This window comes from Squalius cephalus (assembly GCF_949319135.1).
Source record: "Squalius cephalus genome assembly, chromosome: 20".
NCBI lineage: Eukaryota > Metazoa > Chordata > Actinopteri > Cypriniformes > Leuciscidae > Squalius > Squalius cephalus.
This window is the reverse complement of record NC_137141.1, coordinates 15,443,096-15,456,054: the sequence shown is the minus strand read 5'-3', so window position 1 is coordinate 15,456,054 and position 12,959 is coordinate 15,443,096. Positions and strand designations below refer to the sequence as shown.

General features: G+C 40.3%; 1 protein-coding gene across 8 annotated transcripts in view; it reads right to left on the bottom strand.

Moving 5' to 3' along the window:
- efcab11 (EF-hand calcium binding domain 11) overlaps positions 1-12,959 on the bottom strand; it is an 80,941-nt gene that overhangs the window by 50,404 nt on the left and 17,578 nt on the right. For 6 of the 8 annotated variants that reach the window (XM_079854288.1, XM_079854289.1, XM_079854293.1 and 3 more), the window contains one exon: positions 9,083-9,173. The exons of the other annotated variants lie outside the window; for them this stretch is intronic. In XM_079854288.1, the coding sequence (XP_079710414.1) occupies positions 9,083-9,173 (91 nt within the window). The remainder of the gene's footprint in view (positions 1-9,082; positions 9,174-12,959) is intronic. 8 annotated transcript variants of the gene reach the window in all.

The window sequence follows — 12,959 nt, the reverse complement described above, 5'->3', positions numbered from 1 at the left end:
GGTGGCGTGATTAATGATGAGCGACACCTGCGCGACGCACAGGTCTCGTATCTCTCATGGAGGAGCAGAAGCATAAAGGAGGAGCGACGACAGTGGAGATCGAGAGAGGCCAGGCCTGGATTTTATTTGATGTTTATGTTTTATTTGATGTGACAGCAGTCATCCGTGAGGGGCTGCTGTCTTTTACTTTCGTTTTGTATTTGTTTTGTTTTGGTATTAAAAGTTTGTTGAATGTTCGCCGGTTCCCGCCTCCTTCCCATAACAACGAACCTCGTTACACTCAGGCTAAAATGAAAATTCTGTCATTATTTACTCATCCTCCTGTCATTTCAAACCTGTATGACTGAATTTCTTCTGTGGAAAACAAATGAAAATATTTTGAAGAACATTGCGGTCCAAACCACGCTGGACCCCATTGACTTTCATTGTAGAGTATGGACAAATGTATTTATTTTTTATTTTCTACTTTTGCGTCACACAGAATAAAGAAAGCCATGCATGTTTGGAATGACATGACGGTCAGTAAATAATAGATTTTGGGTGAAATATCCTTTTAAGCTTGAAGAAACAAAAAAATGTCTTCTTTCTTATTTATACCAGAACTTAATGTAGGTTCTTCTTTTAGAAGGCTGCTCGATTTGGAGAGGCCGTTCTTATATGCTTACTGCCTCTAGACTCCCAATAGTTCAAAGAAACGATTCATTCAAATAAGAATAATGGACCATATCAACTGAAGCCTATACTCATGCCTCTATTAAACATAATGAGATCTAAGACATCTGAGAGAAGTTCGAGGAAACTCCTCCACTTGATAATGACAGAACTAAACACAGTGGGAGGAAAGGAAATGTAAGATAGAATAAGCCCTAAACAAAGAGATCTTATAGTTATATTATAGAAATATGCCTGTTTTCTCTAACTGAAAAAAGACCTACTTGGCATTCACTTTAAGAGCTTTTGAGGCAGCCCTTCACTCTAAGTGCCGATACAAATACAGATACAAAATAAAAGTGCCTTGCCTTGCCTTGCCTTGCCTAAGTGCCGATAAAAAAAAAATTATTCCAACATAGCATTTACTTTTACAATAATAGCTCCTTCAAAAAAACAAACAAAAACAAAAAAAACATGGTAAACATAATTTTAATAAAAAAAAAAAAAAGCTCTTTTAAGATCACTTTAAACCAGCCAAGTCTAATGTGGGAATGCTTTAATAATGTAGTGGAGGATTTATAGTTGGTTTGTATAGTGTTGGTTTTTTTGAAGATGTTTATCTTCATTATCTTTTTAAGTCCATTTGCGAATCACAACAATTCCGCAGAATCCGATGCAGCAATGTATCATCACTCTGACAATATGTGAATGCATCATGATGGCTTAATTCTATTACATAATTCTATATTAAAACAAGCCCTGTTGTCTTTGACGTACAACATATTGGAGAACCAACAGTTTTAAGCCTGCAGTGAACTTCATAAATGATGCCTATAAAGAGAAATGTTGTCCAGTGCAATAATATGATTGCCAACATAGTTGGCTGCTGCTTTCCCTGATATTTTCTAAAGAACAGCTCTGTTGCCTCTACCCACGTTGTTTCACAGAGTAAGCTATTCATTACACCAGAGCAGGGGTCTTCAACAAGGGGGTCCATGGTAGAACTGCAAGGACTCCGCCAATTATTGTTTGATGTCATTTTTTTGTGAGAGAAGTTTAAAAAACAAAGAACATTCCGGGCTCAAAAAGAGTGTTTCTTCATACATACAGTATGTATGTGTAAATGTGTATGTGTGTATTAAATACTTTAATGTGTATTTTATATATATAGTATATATATAAAATACACATTAAAGTATTTAAATTGTATATATACACTGATGCAAGCATTATAAAGTCTATAAAGATGATACTGTTGATATTGTAGATCACTCTTAAATGCAAACATTTTATACCACATATAAAGGGGTCCCTGTCCCATCTTTCTATTGGCATTTTAGGTGACCAGTGCCCTTCTGAAAGCAGTTCTGAAATGGCCGTCTGTGTATAAGAGAAAAGATTGTGTCTGATAAGACAGAAACAACATAACATGAGTAGAGCACAACATAAAAGGAACATGAACAGGGGTTATATAAGGTCCTTATGGGAGGAGAATGCGGGACCAACACAAGTGCTGCAGTGAGCTTCCTTCCATCCCTGCAATCCCATTCCATCAGCATCAAACACACAGTAAATGGCCAGAATTTTTCTTTAACGCCCCTGGCTCAGAATGGCTCGGAGCTTGGGCACTTCCTGTATCCTCTCATCCTAGATGCTTGTCCTGTGGCTTCAACTCAATTCAACATCTTGATTTAGTCCCAAGAGAAGCATAAGCATCGTTAAAGAGCAGCTTACATTGTTGAGACCAAATGGACTCCCACTGCTTCCGATATTATAGGAATATTGACAGGCAAAATTGCCACAGAAGTATTCTCTAGCAAAAATCACACCATTCAAAGTAAGAAAACGTGATAAAGTGTCACTAAATAAAGAGCAGAGACAACATCAATCAGGGTAAAGGCCAGGGCTTCAGTGACCTTGTGTTTGTATCAGGAAATAAACCTCGATAGATTGTATGATTTGAGCTGGGTTGGAACGTACCCTCGATAGAAGAGAGATCATTTTCTTTGATAGCCTTAATTAATTCATTGATTTATTCAGCTCTCCAGAAGCTCCTTAAATCACTCCGCAGATTATGATCTCACCGGTACATATTAAACGCGTGAAATTTAGCGTCTTATGTGCAGTAACAGATATGCCTGCAGGTGGAAATTAAATGAATAACATTCAAAAGCAAATTAAACACAGAAAGGTGCCATTGAAAAAGAGAGAGAAAAAAGTCACGCTTGTTTGCCTCTGACTAAAGTTAAGTTTTTAAAGCGATTTTTGCCATGCATGCTTATCGTTCATCTTCGGGGAGCGCCACCAATGTTGCCTCACTCCTGGAACAACGCCTCTTGCTCTCTCAGACGTTCTGACGGATGTATCAAGCCATCTTTATTAGCCTAGACCCCGGGAGAGAGAGTTGTGGGCACAGCCCAGCAGCGTATTGCTATCTCTCTCAGACAGCAGACCATGGCCCCCTCCGTGGCCCTATTTAAAAGGCACTTATATTTTCGCTTCAAGGAACGCAGTTTTCCACTATGGCAGGAGATCCTTGATAGCCGCACACACGCCCAAACAGAAAAAAAGTAGGAGGGGAAAAAAGAGGGGAAAAAAAACTTCCTCATTAGAATTCAAACAAGGTGGATGATTGCCAGTGGAGACTAATGTAATTGTCATGGCAACTACACAATGTACAAAGATCCCAATGGAATTACTCTGATTTTACCCTTCCCCCTTTCCATAAAAGCCATTGGTTTAAAAAGAAGTCGAAGACATTTCGGGTTTGGAAATCTCAGATGGAACTGACAAGCTCTAAATAATTTCACAACCGATGGCACAACTGGGAGAAAAAACAAAACCATCAGGTTACAGACAAAAATCATTTATATATGGCTGTCAAATTGAAATTATATAGTGAAACGGTATGTATACAAAAATTAAATGGGCTAAAAGAGCACGTCTTTAAGGCAGACACTGAACAATACAAAAAGAAATGGATTTTCTGCATTTACACAGGGTGTGTGTTTAGCCTCCCTCTGCAAGTGAAGCCAGCCAGACAGATGCAGAGGCTGGAGGAACAGCCACAAGCAGAGGGCACCACTCTCCTCACCCATTCGCCCACTCTAAGGGGAACCAATGTGATTACTGCATTACCCTCTGGCAACCCTGCCTGAATTCGGAGTCTGCCTTTAACCAGCTCGCTTGCCTAAAGACTGAGAAACAGAGAGAAAGGGAACAAGAAAGAGCGGATAAAGGGTCAACAAAGGAAAATCTCAAATAAAAAGATTAATCTAAGCATTTTTTTGTCTCGCTCCTAATCGTCATTCTGCATCTGTGAATGGGTGATGAAGTTCTCGGGAAAATAAGGCAAGCCCTGGTGCAGGCTTTGCCCTTTTCCGCAATTTATTATTTCTATGAGACGACGAAAAGAAGGGGGAAAAACAAGAGACGGTGGAAATTAGCTAAAATTAGATTAATCAATTCCACCTCCCACAAAATTAGGTCCATTGCACTGTCAAACAGTCATGAGAGAGAGTGTGAAGGAATAATGTTTTTTTTTTCCCCAAAAGCCACTCTTCAGCTCAACATTAGCAGCTTTCTGAGTGTCCAGTACAGAGCTGAATCGACTGTGTTATTGTGCCTTCATTAAGCTTATTGTGTCAGCAAGAAGAGGGGAAAAAAGGGCTATTTTAAGGGATTTATGCACTCTGTGCTTCCATGGGCGGGCAGTGAAACTCCAGGCCAGCAATTCCTCCTTTCAGAGCACTACAAAGGAAATGTAATTACCTTGATATGGTGGCAAAGGGAAAGGGCAAACTCTCAATATGCAGTAAATGCACTCACGCTGAGACCAGGCAGGGCTAATTTGCTACTGATCTGTAGGAGTTTTTCCTCATTTCTATCCCCACCACCCATTTCTCTCTCTCTTCGCCACTCTCTGGGAAAAAATTGCATGAAGGAGCCGTGACCTCATACCAGGCTACATGATCTCCTCAGCTCTGAAAACGCCTAAACAGGACAGCATTAGCATGCAACATGCATATCTAAAAACAGAGGTAAAATCGTTTTTTCCTCTTTTTTTTTGAGAGAGAGAGAGAGATACTCACCATAACCTCTTGCTTGGCCTTAGGCATTCACATTGTAGGGTAATTTGCATGAATATTTTTTAAAGGCACATAAAAAGCACTCAATGGTTAATAAGACGAAACTCCTAGAGAAGTTTAATTTAAGAATGCTAATTAATTCACTTTTTCATTAGCCTCCATTTCAGATTAGGGAGGCTCTGAAGACAGAAGCAGAGAACACAAGGTTTTTGGAGAGTACGAGTAAACCGCCACTCATCTCTGCAACTGAGTGAGAGAGATGCAATTACATTTTTCATTGATAAGGGCAAGTGGTTTTATTATTCCACAGGCTTTTCTCTTTGTTTAACTCAATTTCAAAGTAAAACTTTTATAACACATTTGTAATAAAATGTCACCATTATTGTTTTGATACAGTAGGGCTGTGTAAAAACAGTGCTTTTCAACAATGTGACTGTGTCTGATTAATTAACAATTAATTGACAAGACGTTTTTTTGTTGTTGTTAAAATCAAAAACATACAGAGCAACCGATAATAATTCTCTAAATAAATTACAAGCTGGTTCTGAGACAGTGGCAGATCCTCAAACATGTGTGCAAGAAGCTTGCTGGAGGCGAATAAACCAAAAGATTTCTGTTTTAGCAAACAACATAACATTTAGCACCTGACTGCTCCAAGTGCTCAATTCTCTGACTTCAGTTTGTCCTGTATAGTCGAAGAAAGAGGAAGATACTGTATATGCAAAGTGATCAAGTTTAATGGATGTAGTATAATTCAGTCGACAAATGCACATAAAAGCTCCACTAAAAGAGAATGAAAGGATGTATGGTGCAAAATGGGCTTTTACTTTGGACTTATTAGTAAGGACAATTCTGTAAAGCTGGGATGTCAGAGAGGAGAACAATAAGAAACCTGAGATTCCTCACCGAGTGAGAGAACGAGAGCAATGTGGAGGGGGAGGAGGATAAAGTGAATAAGAGGGAAAAAACGCTGCATTCTTGTAACTCAAGAACTGTAAGAATGTGTGTGCAGCAGGTATTTATGGAAAGGTGATGGCAGATAGTTGCTCTAGAAACGGCGACAACAAAAGAGAAAAGCAGAGAGTAGCGGAAGAAGGGAGGAAAAAAAAGAAAAACAACTGCAGGCAGCGCTCAAGGTGTGATGGCACCAGCTCTGCGTACCACGTCACCATGGCAACAAGGGGAGAAATGGCGGTGTTAACATTCATTCAGAGAGGCAGCACGTGTCCATCAATCTCTAGCACATAAAGAGGCAACAGCACGTCTGCTAATAGTGTGAAGCCTGCAGGGCGCTCCATTGTTCTGCTATAATTATGCCAAAAAGGACAGGAAAAGGGTGTTGCTCTTTTCTTCACAAAGGGGTCGCAACACAAACAGATTCAAAACAGAGGCTTCAGTTCATCTCAAGGTATAAAAGAAGAGCAAACCTGACAACACGCACACACACATTGCGGGCACACGGGGCACCCTGTGCACTCTTTTGAAAGAGACACCAAAGGCGGACAATCCTGCTTATCACTTTGTTGTGATAATCTTTTCTAAACACAGCCCTGGGTGTGCAGATAAACTCCAAACACAGCATTCAAGGTGAGCTCTCTCTCTCTCTCATTCTCTCTCTCTTCCTTCACTTCTTCCTTGGTATTCCATTTTTTTCCATTTGGTCCGTTTGCTGCCACACTCTGTCAGCAGTGGCAGGATGACGGGGCGGAGGAGAACCGTAGGAAGTGGAGAGAGGAAAACAAGATGGCACAGCGGCGTGAAGGTTATGACTTTGAACGTGCTCTAGCTGGGGACCGGAGCGCACACACACTGACACGCAAAGACACAAATACACACACGGAGTGCTCTGAGTGTTCCTGTTTGTTCCAGGTGCTTCTCTACTCTTGCTCAAGTCAAACATCTACATGGCTTTACATGGCGGGAGACACGGATCAACTGGTGAAGGTCAACACCTGAGAGGGTGGAAGGGAATCACCAGCAATTGGCTTAGCCCAACAGAGCTAAAATGAGTAGTCGGCATTAACTGACTGAATTTGTTAATTTTCCTGTTTTTGTTGTTAAACAGTTGATCGACCTTGTTATTTTTAACTAAAATTATTTACAATAATCATCGTTAATGGAAATAAAATGTAAATATTTGTGAACACTAATAAAAATGACAAAAGCACATAACAAAATGACTAAACCCTAAACTAAAATTAAAATGAAAACTAAAAAGATAATAAAAAAATAATACAATGTGATCTCATTAGTATTCATATGTATTTTTACGCAAAGTGGTTCTACGACATGTACTTTTACTTGAGTTTCAATAGACACTGAAACATACGATATTAACCTATTGACAGCACTATAACGTAAATTATTTTATTCACTAAACATAAAACCAAAAAATACTCCAAAAACGCAACATAAACTCACAAAAGCAATCAATTTTATTTGTGTGCTGTAATCCAAATCTTTAGAATGTATACAGTTGTGGGGAACAGACTCAAATTCGAAGCATTTCGATCTCCCCCTGGTGGCTTGCTGCAGTGTAGGCGATAAACCCCGCCCTCTGCATGTAATAGAATGGGACTAAAAAATCCAATTATACTTCAAATAATTTTTTTTCCAAAGATCGTTTCTGACATTTTAGGTAGTTCTTATCACACAGGCATGTTCAAGTGTTAATTCATTTTTCCAATTAGTTTGGTTTTGTTATTTATTTAATACTATAAAAACGGGATGTGACGTCATGATAAAAAATAAATCAAACCCTTCTGTGTGTATCTATGTAAACTATGAGTGAAGAGCATCAAAGGTTTCTATTTACAACGTGTTTTTGAAGTGTTGATCATTGTAGCCAATGTTGAGCAATGGCCAATCCAAGGTGTTTAAGTTAGTCAGAATAGGGTAATGAGAAAATATAGAGTAATGGATCGATCTTGGGATTTTAAGAATATAGAGATCGTTCAAATGAAGATGTGATTAATCGAATAGCCGATTAATATCAGATCATTATATTAGCTGATTATCAAACTAATCATTAGCTACAGCCCTAATGCCGACTGAGAAGTCACTGGATACAAATTCTAAAGTGTCTAAAGTCATGCTACATGCTTTCTTGTGGCATAAGCCCTTAGCGCTTCGGTTCTGACACAACTGCGACATTTAATTAAAAACAAATGCCACAGTGCCTCCTGAAGTCATAAGTCACTCTGCCAATGCTGTGTTGGCATGTCATCGCAATCATAGCAACACAATGACTCACTGAGGTTCTGAGGTTATCAGCTACTAGTACGTCAGCTGAGCTTAAGGTCAGAAGGACACAGTATCTACACTGTCAGTGATCAGGGCTTCTGCAGTGTGAGAGGGTGTTCGTATATATTAACTGACCTTGCAGGACAACTGGCCTGCTCTCAACAGTAGCTGCAACTTGCAGCAGTGGCCAACCGCAGAGGATGAGTCACATCAAACAAAGAACTAAATCTGTCCAAAAAAACAAAACAAATGTGCACATATGCGCACAAGGAGACATGTGTCGCATCTCTTTTTGAGCCCTCAAACACAGGATGAAAGAGATTAATTGCCCCCGTCTCAGAACTGCATACGGTATCCACATCACCTCTTCAAAAGGATAAGAAACGGAGAAGAGAGACTCAGCTGAGGGCTGATAATAATGTGTCACTATAACTGCAAACGCAGGGACAAGCTGAAACCTCTAGATACATCATAGTACGAAAGTAATACGGAGATCTTAGTGGGAGATTGTCGAATGTCATATTGGCTTTGGGATCTGGCGATAGCTCTGGGTCTAGTGATAACTGTTTGAAATGAGTGTGAACGCACAGCGCACGAAGGCTCGGAATCCCACCTGTTCAGAGCATTTTTGAGCGAGACAGAGAGGATGAGATGTACAGAGACACGAGGAGCAGCCATGGGGCCTGAATGGAGGTGGAAAGGGGCTGAGAAACTCCACAGGGAGCATGGCACTGTTCTCACCCTAATGAGCAGCCAGATCTCAAACAGCAAGCCTCCAAAATTTCCAGACCTGTTCTACTCTCACATGGGACTGTATCAAACACTTTCACTCACACTGGAGGAGTTCGAATAACAAAGTGCCGGCCAAACGCAGAGCTTGTTGCCGTGGTTGAGGTGGGAGGCCTGCTCTGAGCGATGGGCACAAAAATCACTTTCTGACTCAACACATTCAAAGCGTAATTACATCCAGCTGCCTTTCTAATCTACTTTGGAAAGGGAAATCAAGGAGAAGGATGATGGAAAGATGAGAGATTGAGAGGAAGATCAGATAACCCACTGCATCATGCATTTACAGAGAGGCCGGGGGCCCAAACTCTTACCGGAAAGCCTCCAGCACGGTTCTCTCTGGCAGACGAGGGGCAACTCGCTTGAAGGCACTTCTGAAGTCATCCATCTTTAAGAAGCCACGACCTGAAGACAGTACAAACCCAGAGCAAGAGTTAACAAAACTAATACTTTAAAACATCAAAAAGTCCTTTACTGCCAGGCCGGATGTGTTATTAGAATGCCACATTCGCATAAGATCAGGCAAAGAAAATGAGATAAGCACACCTGAGAGCACGCTCTCATTATTTTCTCTTATCTTAAGGAATAAAATCAGCTTTCTCTGCTCATTCCACCCCATAAAAGGATGGTGGCTAAAGCTGAAAGTATACTTCCCTTGTCCGCATTCTGATCTGGCTCACAGACTGTCTGCCTGATGAAATTTTCATGATCAGTAAATCCACTGATATTTGTGCACACCGGCCACGTGCAGACCCGTTTTTTTGTGCCCATGTGGGCTTGTGTGCAGACAACAGCGCATTTTTGTGCGAGTGATTTGTGTGCTTGAAATGAACTGTTCATTAGAACGCGTCCACGCTCAGTCAAAAGAGCATTCTTTGAAAGACTTGCTGTGTGCAATACGGAGCAGAACGTGAAAAACAAAGTATACCTGAGGTTTAAAGTGTCACGAAACCCTCCTGTTTTAGCCTGGTTGTTTACACCTCAGCTTTGAAAAAGACTCAAAAAAGGGGTGTGTAAAGCTGCGGAAAAGTGGGAGTGTAATTATTGAAATATGAGCAGAAAAAAAAGAAGAAGAAAAAACAACAACAGAGTTGGGGGAATAAAGAATAAAGGCTTTTTTGCCCATTCTTCTTTGATTTTTTGGTGTATCAGAATAGTCCATCGTGTCATTGTGTTCATGATCAGATGTACCGCTGTGTCAGTGTCTGTATTAAGACATGATGAAATATGTGTACATACACGGTGCTGCTCATGTTTGGAACAGGAGAGTATGTTAAATATGTCCGTAAAAACTTGAAACACACTTGCTCTGGTCCGGTAATGAACTGTATTCCGCATTTTTTAGTGTTGTTAAACTCATTGTGGCGTTCTGCGCAGAAACCACTCTCATGCGCATTCTTACGCTCTTATGCGCATGTTGTTACAAATTAAACATTGTTACAGTCATTTTCTATGTGTTGATATAGTCAAACTCCAGTTCTGACCTCATCGGGGGAAAATGCAATGTTACAGCGCTGAGCCGGTCTTGTCACATTTGACTTCTCAGCTGTAATGCGATCTCATGCGTAATACAGCACAGTGATTGGATTAAATGAGTCTATTTTCATGAATAATATGGATAAACTAATGACATAAAAGTGTACTTTCCAGCCAAGGGAGCCAATCACAAATTTTTCGTGACGTTGGTTCAGCTTTGCTTTTTACCAGAACCAGAAGAACGAAATAGCTCAGAAAAACGAAAAAATAACAACTTTTCCCGTAATAATAAACGTAATGAGAGCTATTGTTGTTTTCATTGACGTGCAACCTGTACACAGTCAAACCAAAAATTATTAAGACACCAGATACATTTTTTATATTTTTTTACTAGTGGGTGCAGGACACTATAGTTCATTTATGTAAGTGAGGATAGCAAAATAAAGTAAACTGTGACATATTATACCCAAAAAGTCTTCATACAGTGGACTACCAGTTAAATTTATAAAAATTTGGGTCCAAAAATTTTCAGACACTTTGACCTGACCATGTTTTACTTAAGTTGTTTTCTTTAATTGCTAATGCGACCTTTTTACATCATATACTGAACAAAATTAAGCATAGCTTGGTAATTGGTTGACCTAAATTGGTATTATCTAATTGTTGTACTTAAATTTAACAGCTGAAAGCTGACAGCTATTCAACCTAGTTCATTTGTGAGACAGTCTAACAGAAAGATGGCCAAAACCAGTGAAATATAAACTGATTTGATAACTCTGAGTTCTTGTCATATTTTATTACCATTTTCTATATAGAAAATCAACTATAGCGAATAAATTGTGATAAATAAATAAATGTGAGAAATGTTGAAGGTGTCTGAATAAATTTTGGTTTGACTATCTGTTAACATAAAAAAAAAATGTGTTTTAGGGTTTCATGACCCTTTAAGTCCACTTGCAGCTTTTTGACTGAGATTGTGAAAGCAAGGAGTAAGACCAGCTGAGATCTCAGAGTGTCTACATGAGCCTCTTTCAAAAAAGCTCAGAGGAACAGCTTGTTTTGCCTTCTTCTCTGCGACTGGCACGCAGGACTTTGATTTGCAGGAAATGGCTCCCCTGAGGAAGTTTAGAGCGCGCACATCCAAAGTCAGAGCTGAGAGTGGAATCTGTTTAGCGTGTCTGCTGAATTGATGAGAGGCACAGCGGCTGGGGGGGGGGGGGAGCACTGTGACATTCATGTCAACACGCCAGACCAAGCAACACCAGCTCACCAACCGTAACCAAACACTGCCCTCCACAGCCATGACATAGGGACGAGTCACACACCTGCGGAAGCCACAGGACCTGTTCAAAACTCGAAAGTTACACATCTCGTCTGTAAATAGATTTGAAGTGTTAAAAAGGTGTATAATGGCAAGATTTATTTGCTGAATGCAGAAGAAATCAAATGTTTTGACGACAAAGCATGAGCAGCAATCGGCAGGGAGCATGGCTCACTTTCACACCGGGTGAGAACGGGAGAGTTTCCAACTGCACCAAGCATGCTCTATCACCGGGCAGGCTGCCACTTCAGCTCTGAATGGGAGCGACGCACTTCAGCGCGCTTTAGCTTCCAACGCATCCCCATTGAAGATGAGGATGGGGGTGACGGCGCAGATGAAACAGTCAAACATCTCATCCAGAGCAAACTGTTCAGCCGCAGTTAGGAGAGGACTTGCCTCTGTTGGCAGGCTGACAGGAACATCAGGCAGAGAAAGCCAGGACAGAGGGTTTAAGCTTAGCTGGCAGAGCAACAAAGACAATCAATCTGGGAACTGCTGAAATTATTAAGACACTTTGCTAGCATGTAAGCTCTGCTGGAGAGCACCTGCCTGACAGTTGTCCTTCAGGTCTCCAGCTGTGCATGTTCATTCACAACTGTTCAAAGAGAAGCCAATTGGATTTAAAAAAAAAAAGATCCCAATCTGATACAAAGTGCATTTCAAAGCACTATCATTTGTCAGTGCTGATATACACAGTTAAGACCAGAATCACAATAAGTTGGGTTAGTTAAGAATAAGTTAGAATCAGTATTCCAATCTTGGTTCTAAAATTAGCTAATTTTCAGGTTGCTCTGAATTCGTACAAGGGTTGAGTGAACTCGCTCACAGCAATTTGGTCCTCAAAATGAATTTGATGGTTCATTAACATTCACAATTCTAATTAAAAGCTAACTGTAATTTTTTTAAGGCCTAGTACTTATTGCTGCAGACTATTTTAGGTCTGAGAGGATGTAAAAATGCTCTGTCGCCTGATCGGGTGGCTCACAGGAAGTCAGGGATATTTCAAAGACGGCTGAGAAATCAAATGAGATACAAGAGAGATAAACAGAAAGCGAACGAGAGAGAGAGAGCTTCAGGCAAAAATAGGTCCATCGTATGTCTGCTGAAGAGGAGTTTTCACATGAATAAATATTCTGCTCAAACACACCGGTTTTCCTCTTTAATGGCAGGTCAGCAGGGTTAATGAAATAAGATCCCTCAGCCATTCTGAGCAGATTCAATCAATGTCAGCAGATATCCTCCTCCTGTGGTCACTCCTAACTTTGTGAAATAATTTCTGTTACATAATTAATTAGTTAATTATACATTTGCCTCCCTTTGGAATATCCTACAAACAGTTCCAGGGAGGCCGAAACAATCCAGAGAGATCGCAAGGCCCATTTTACTGTGTTTTC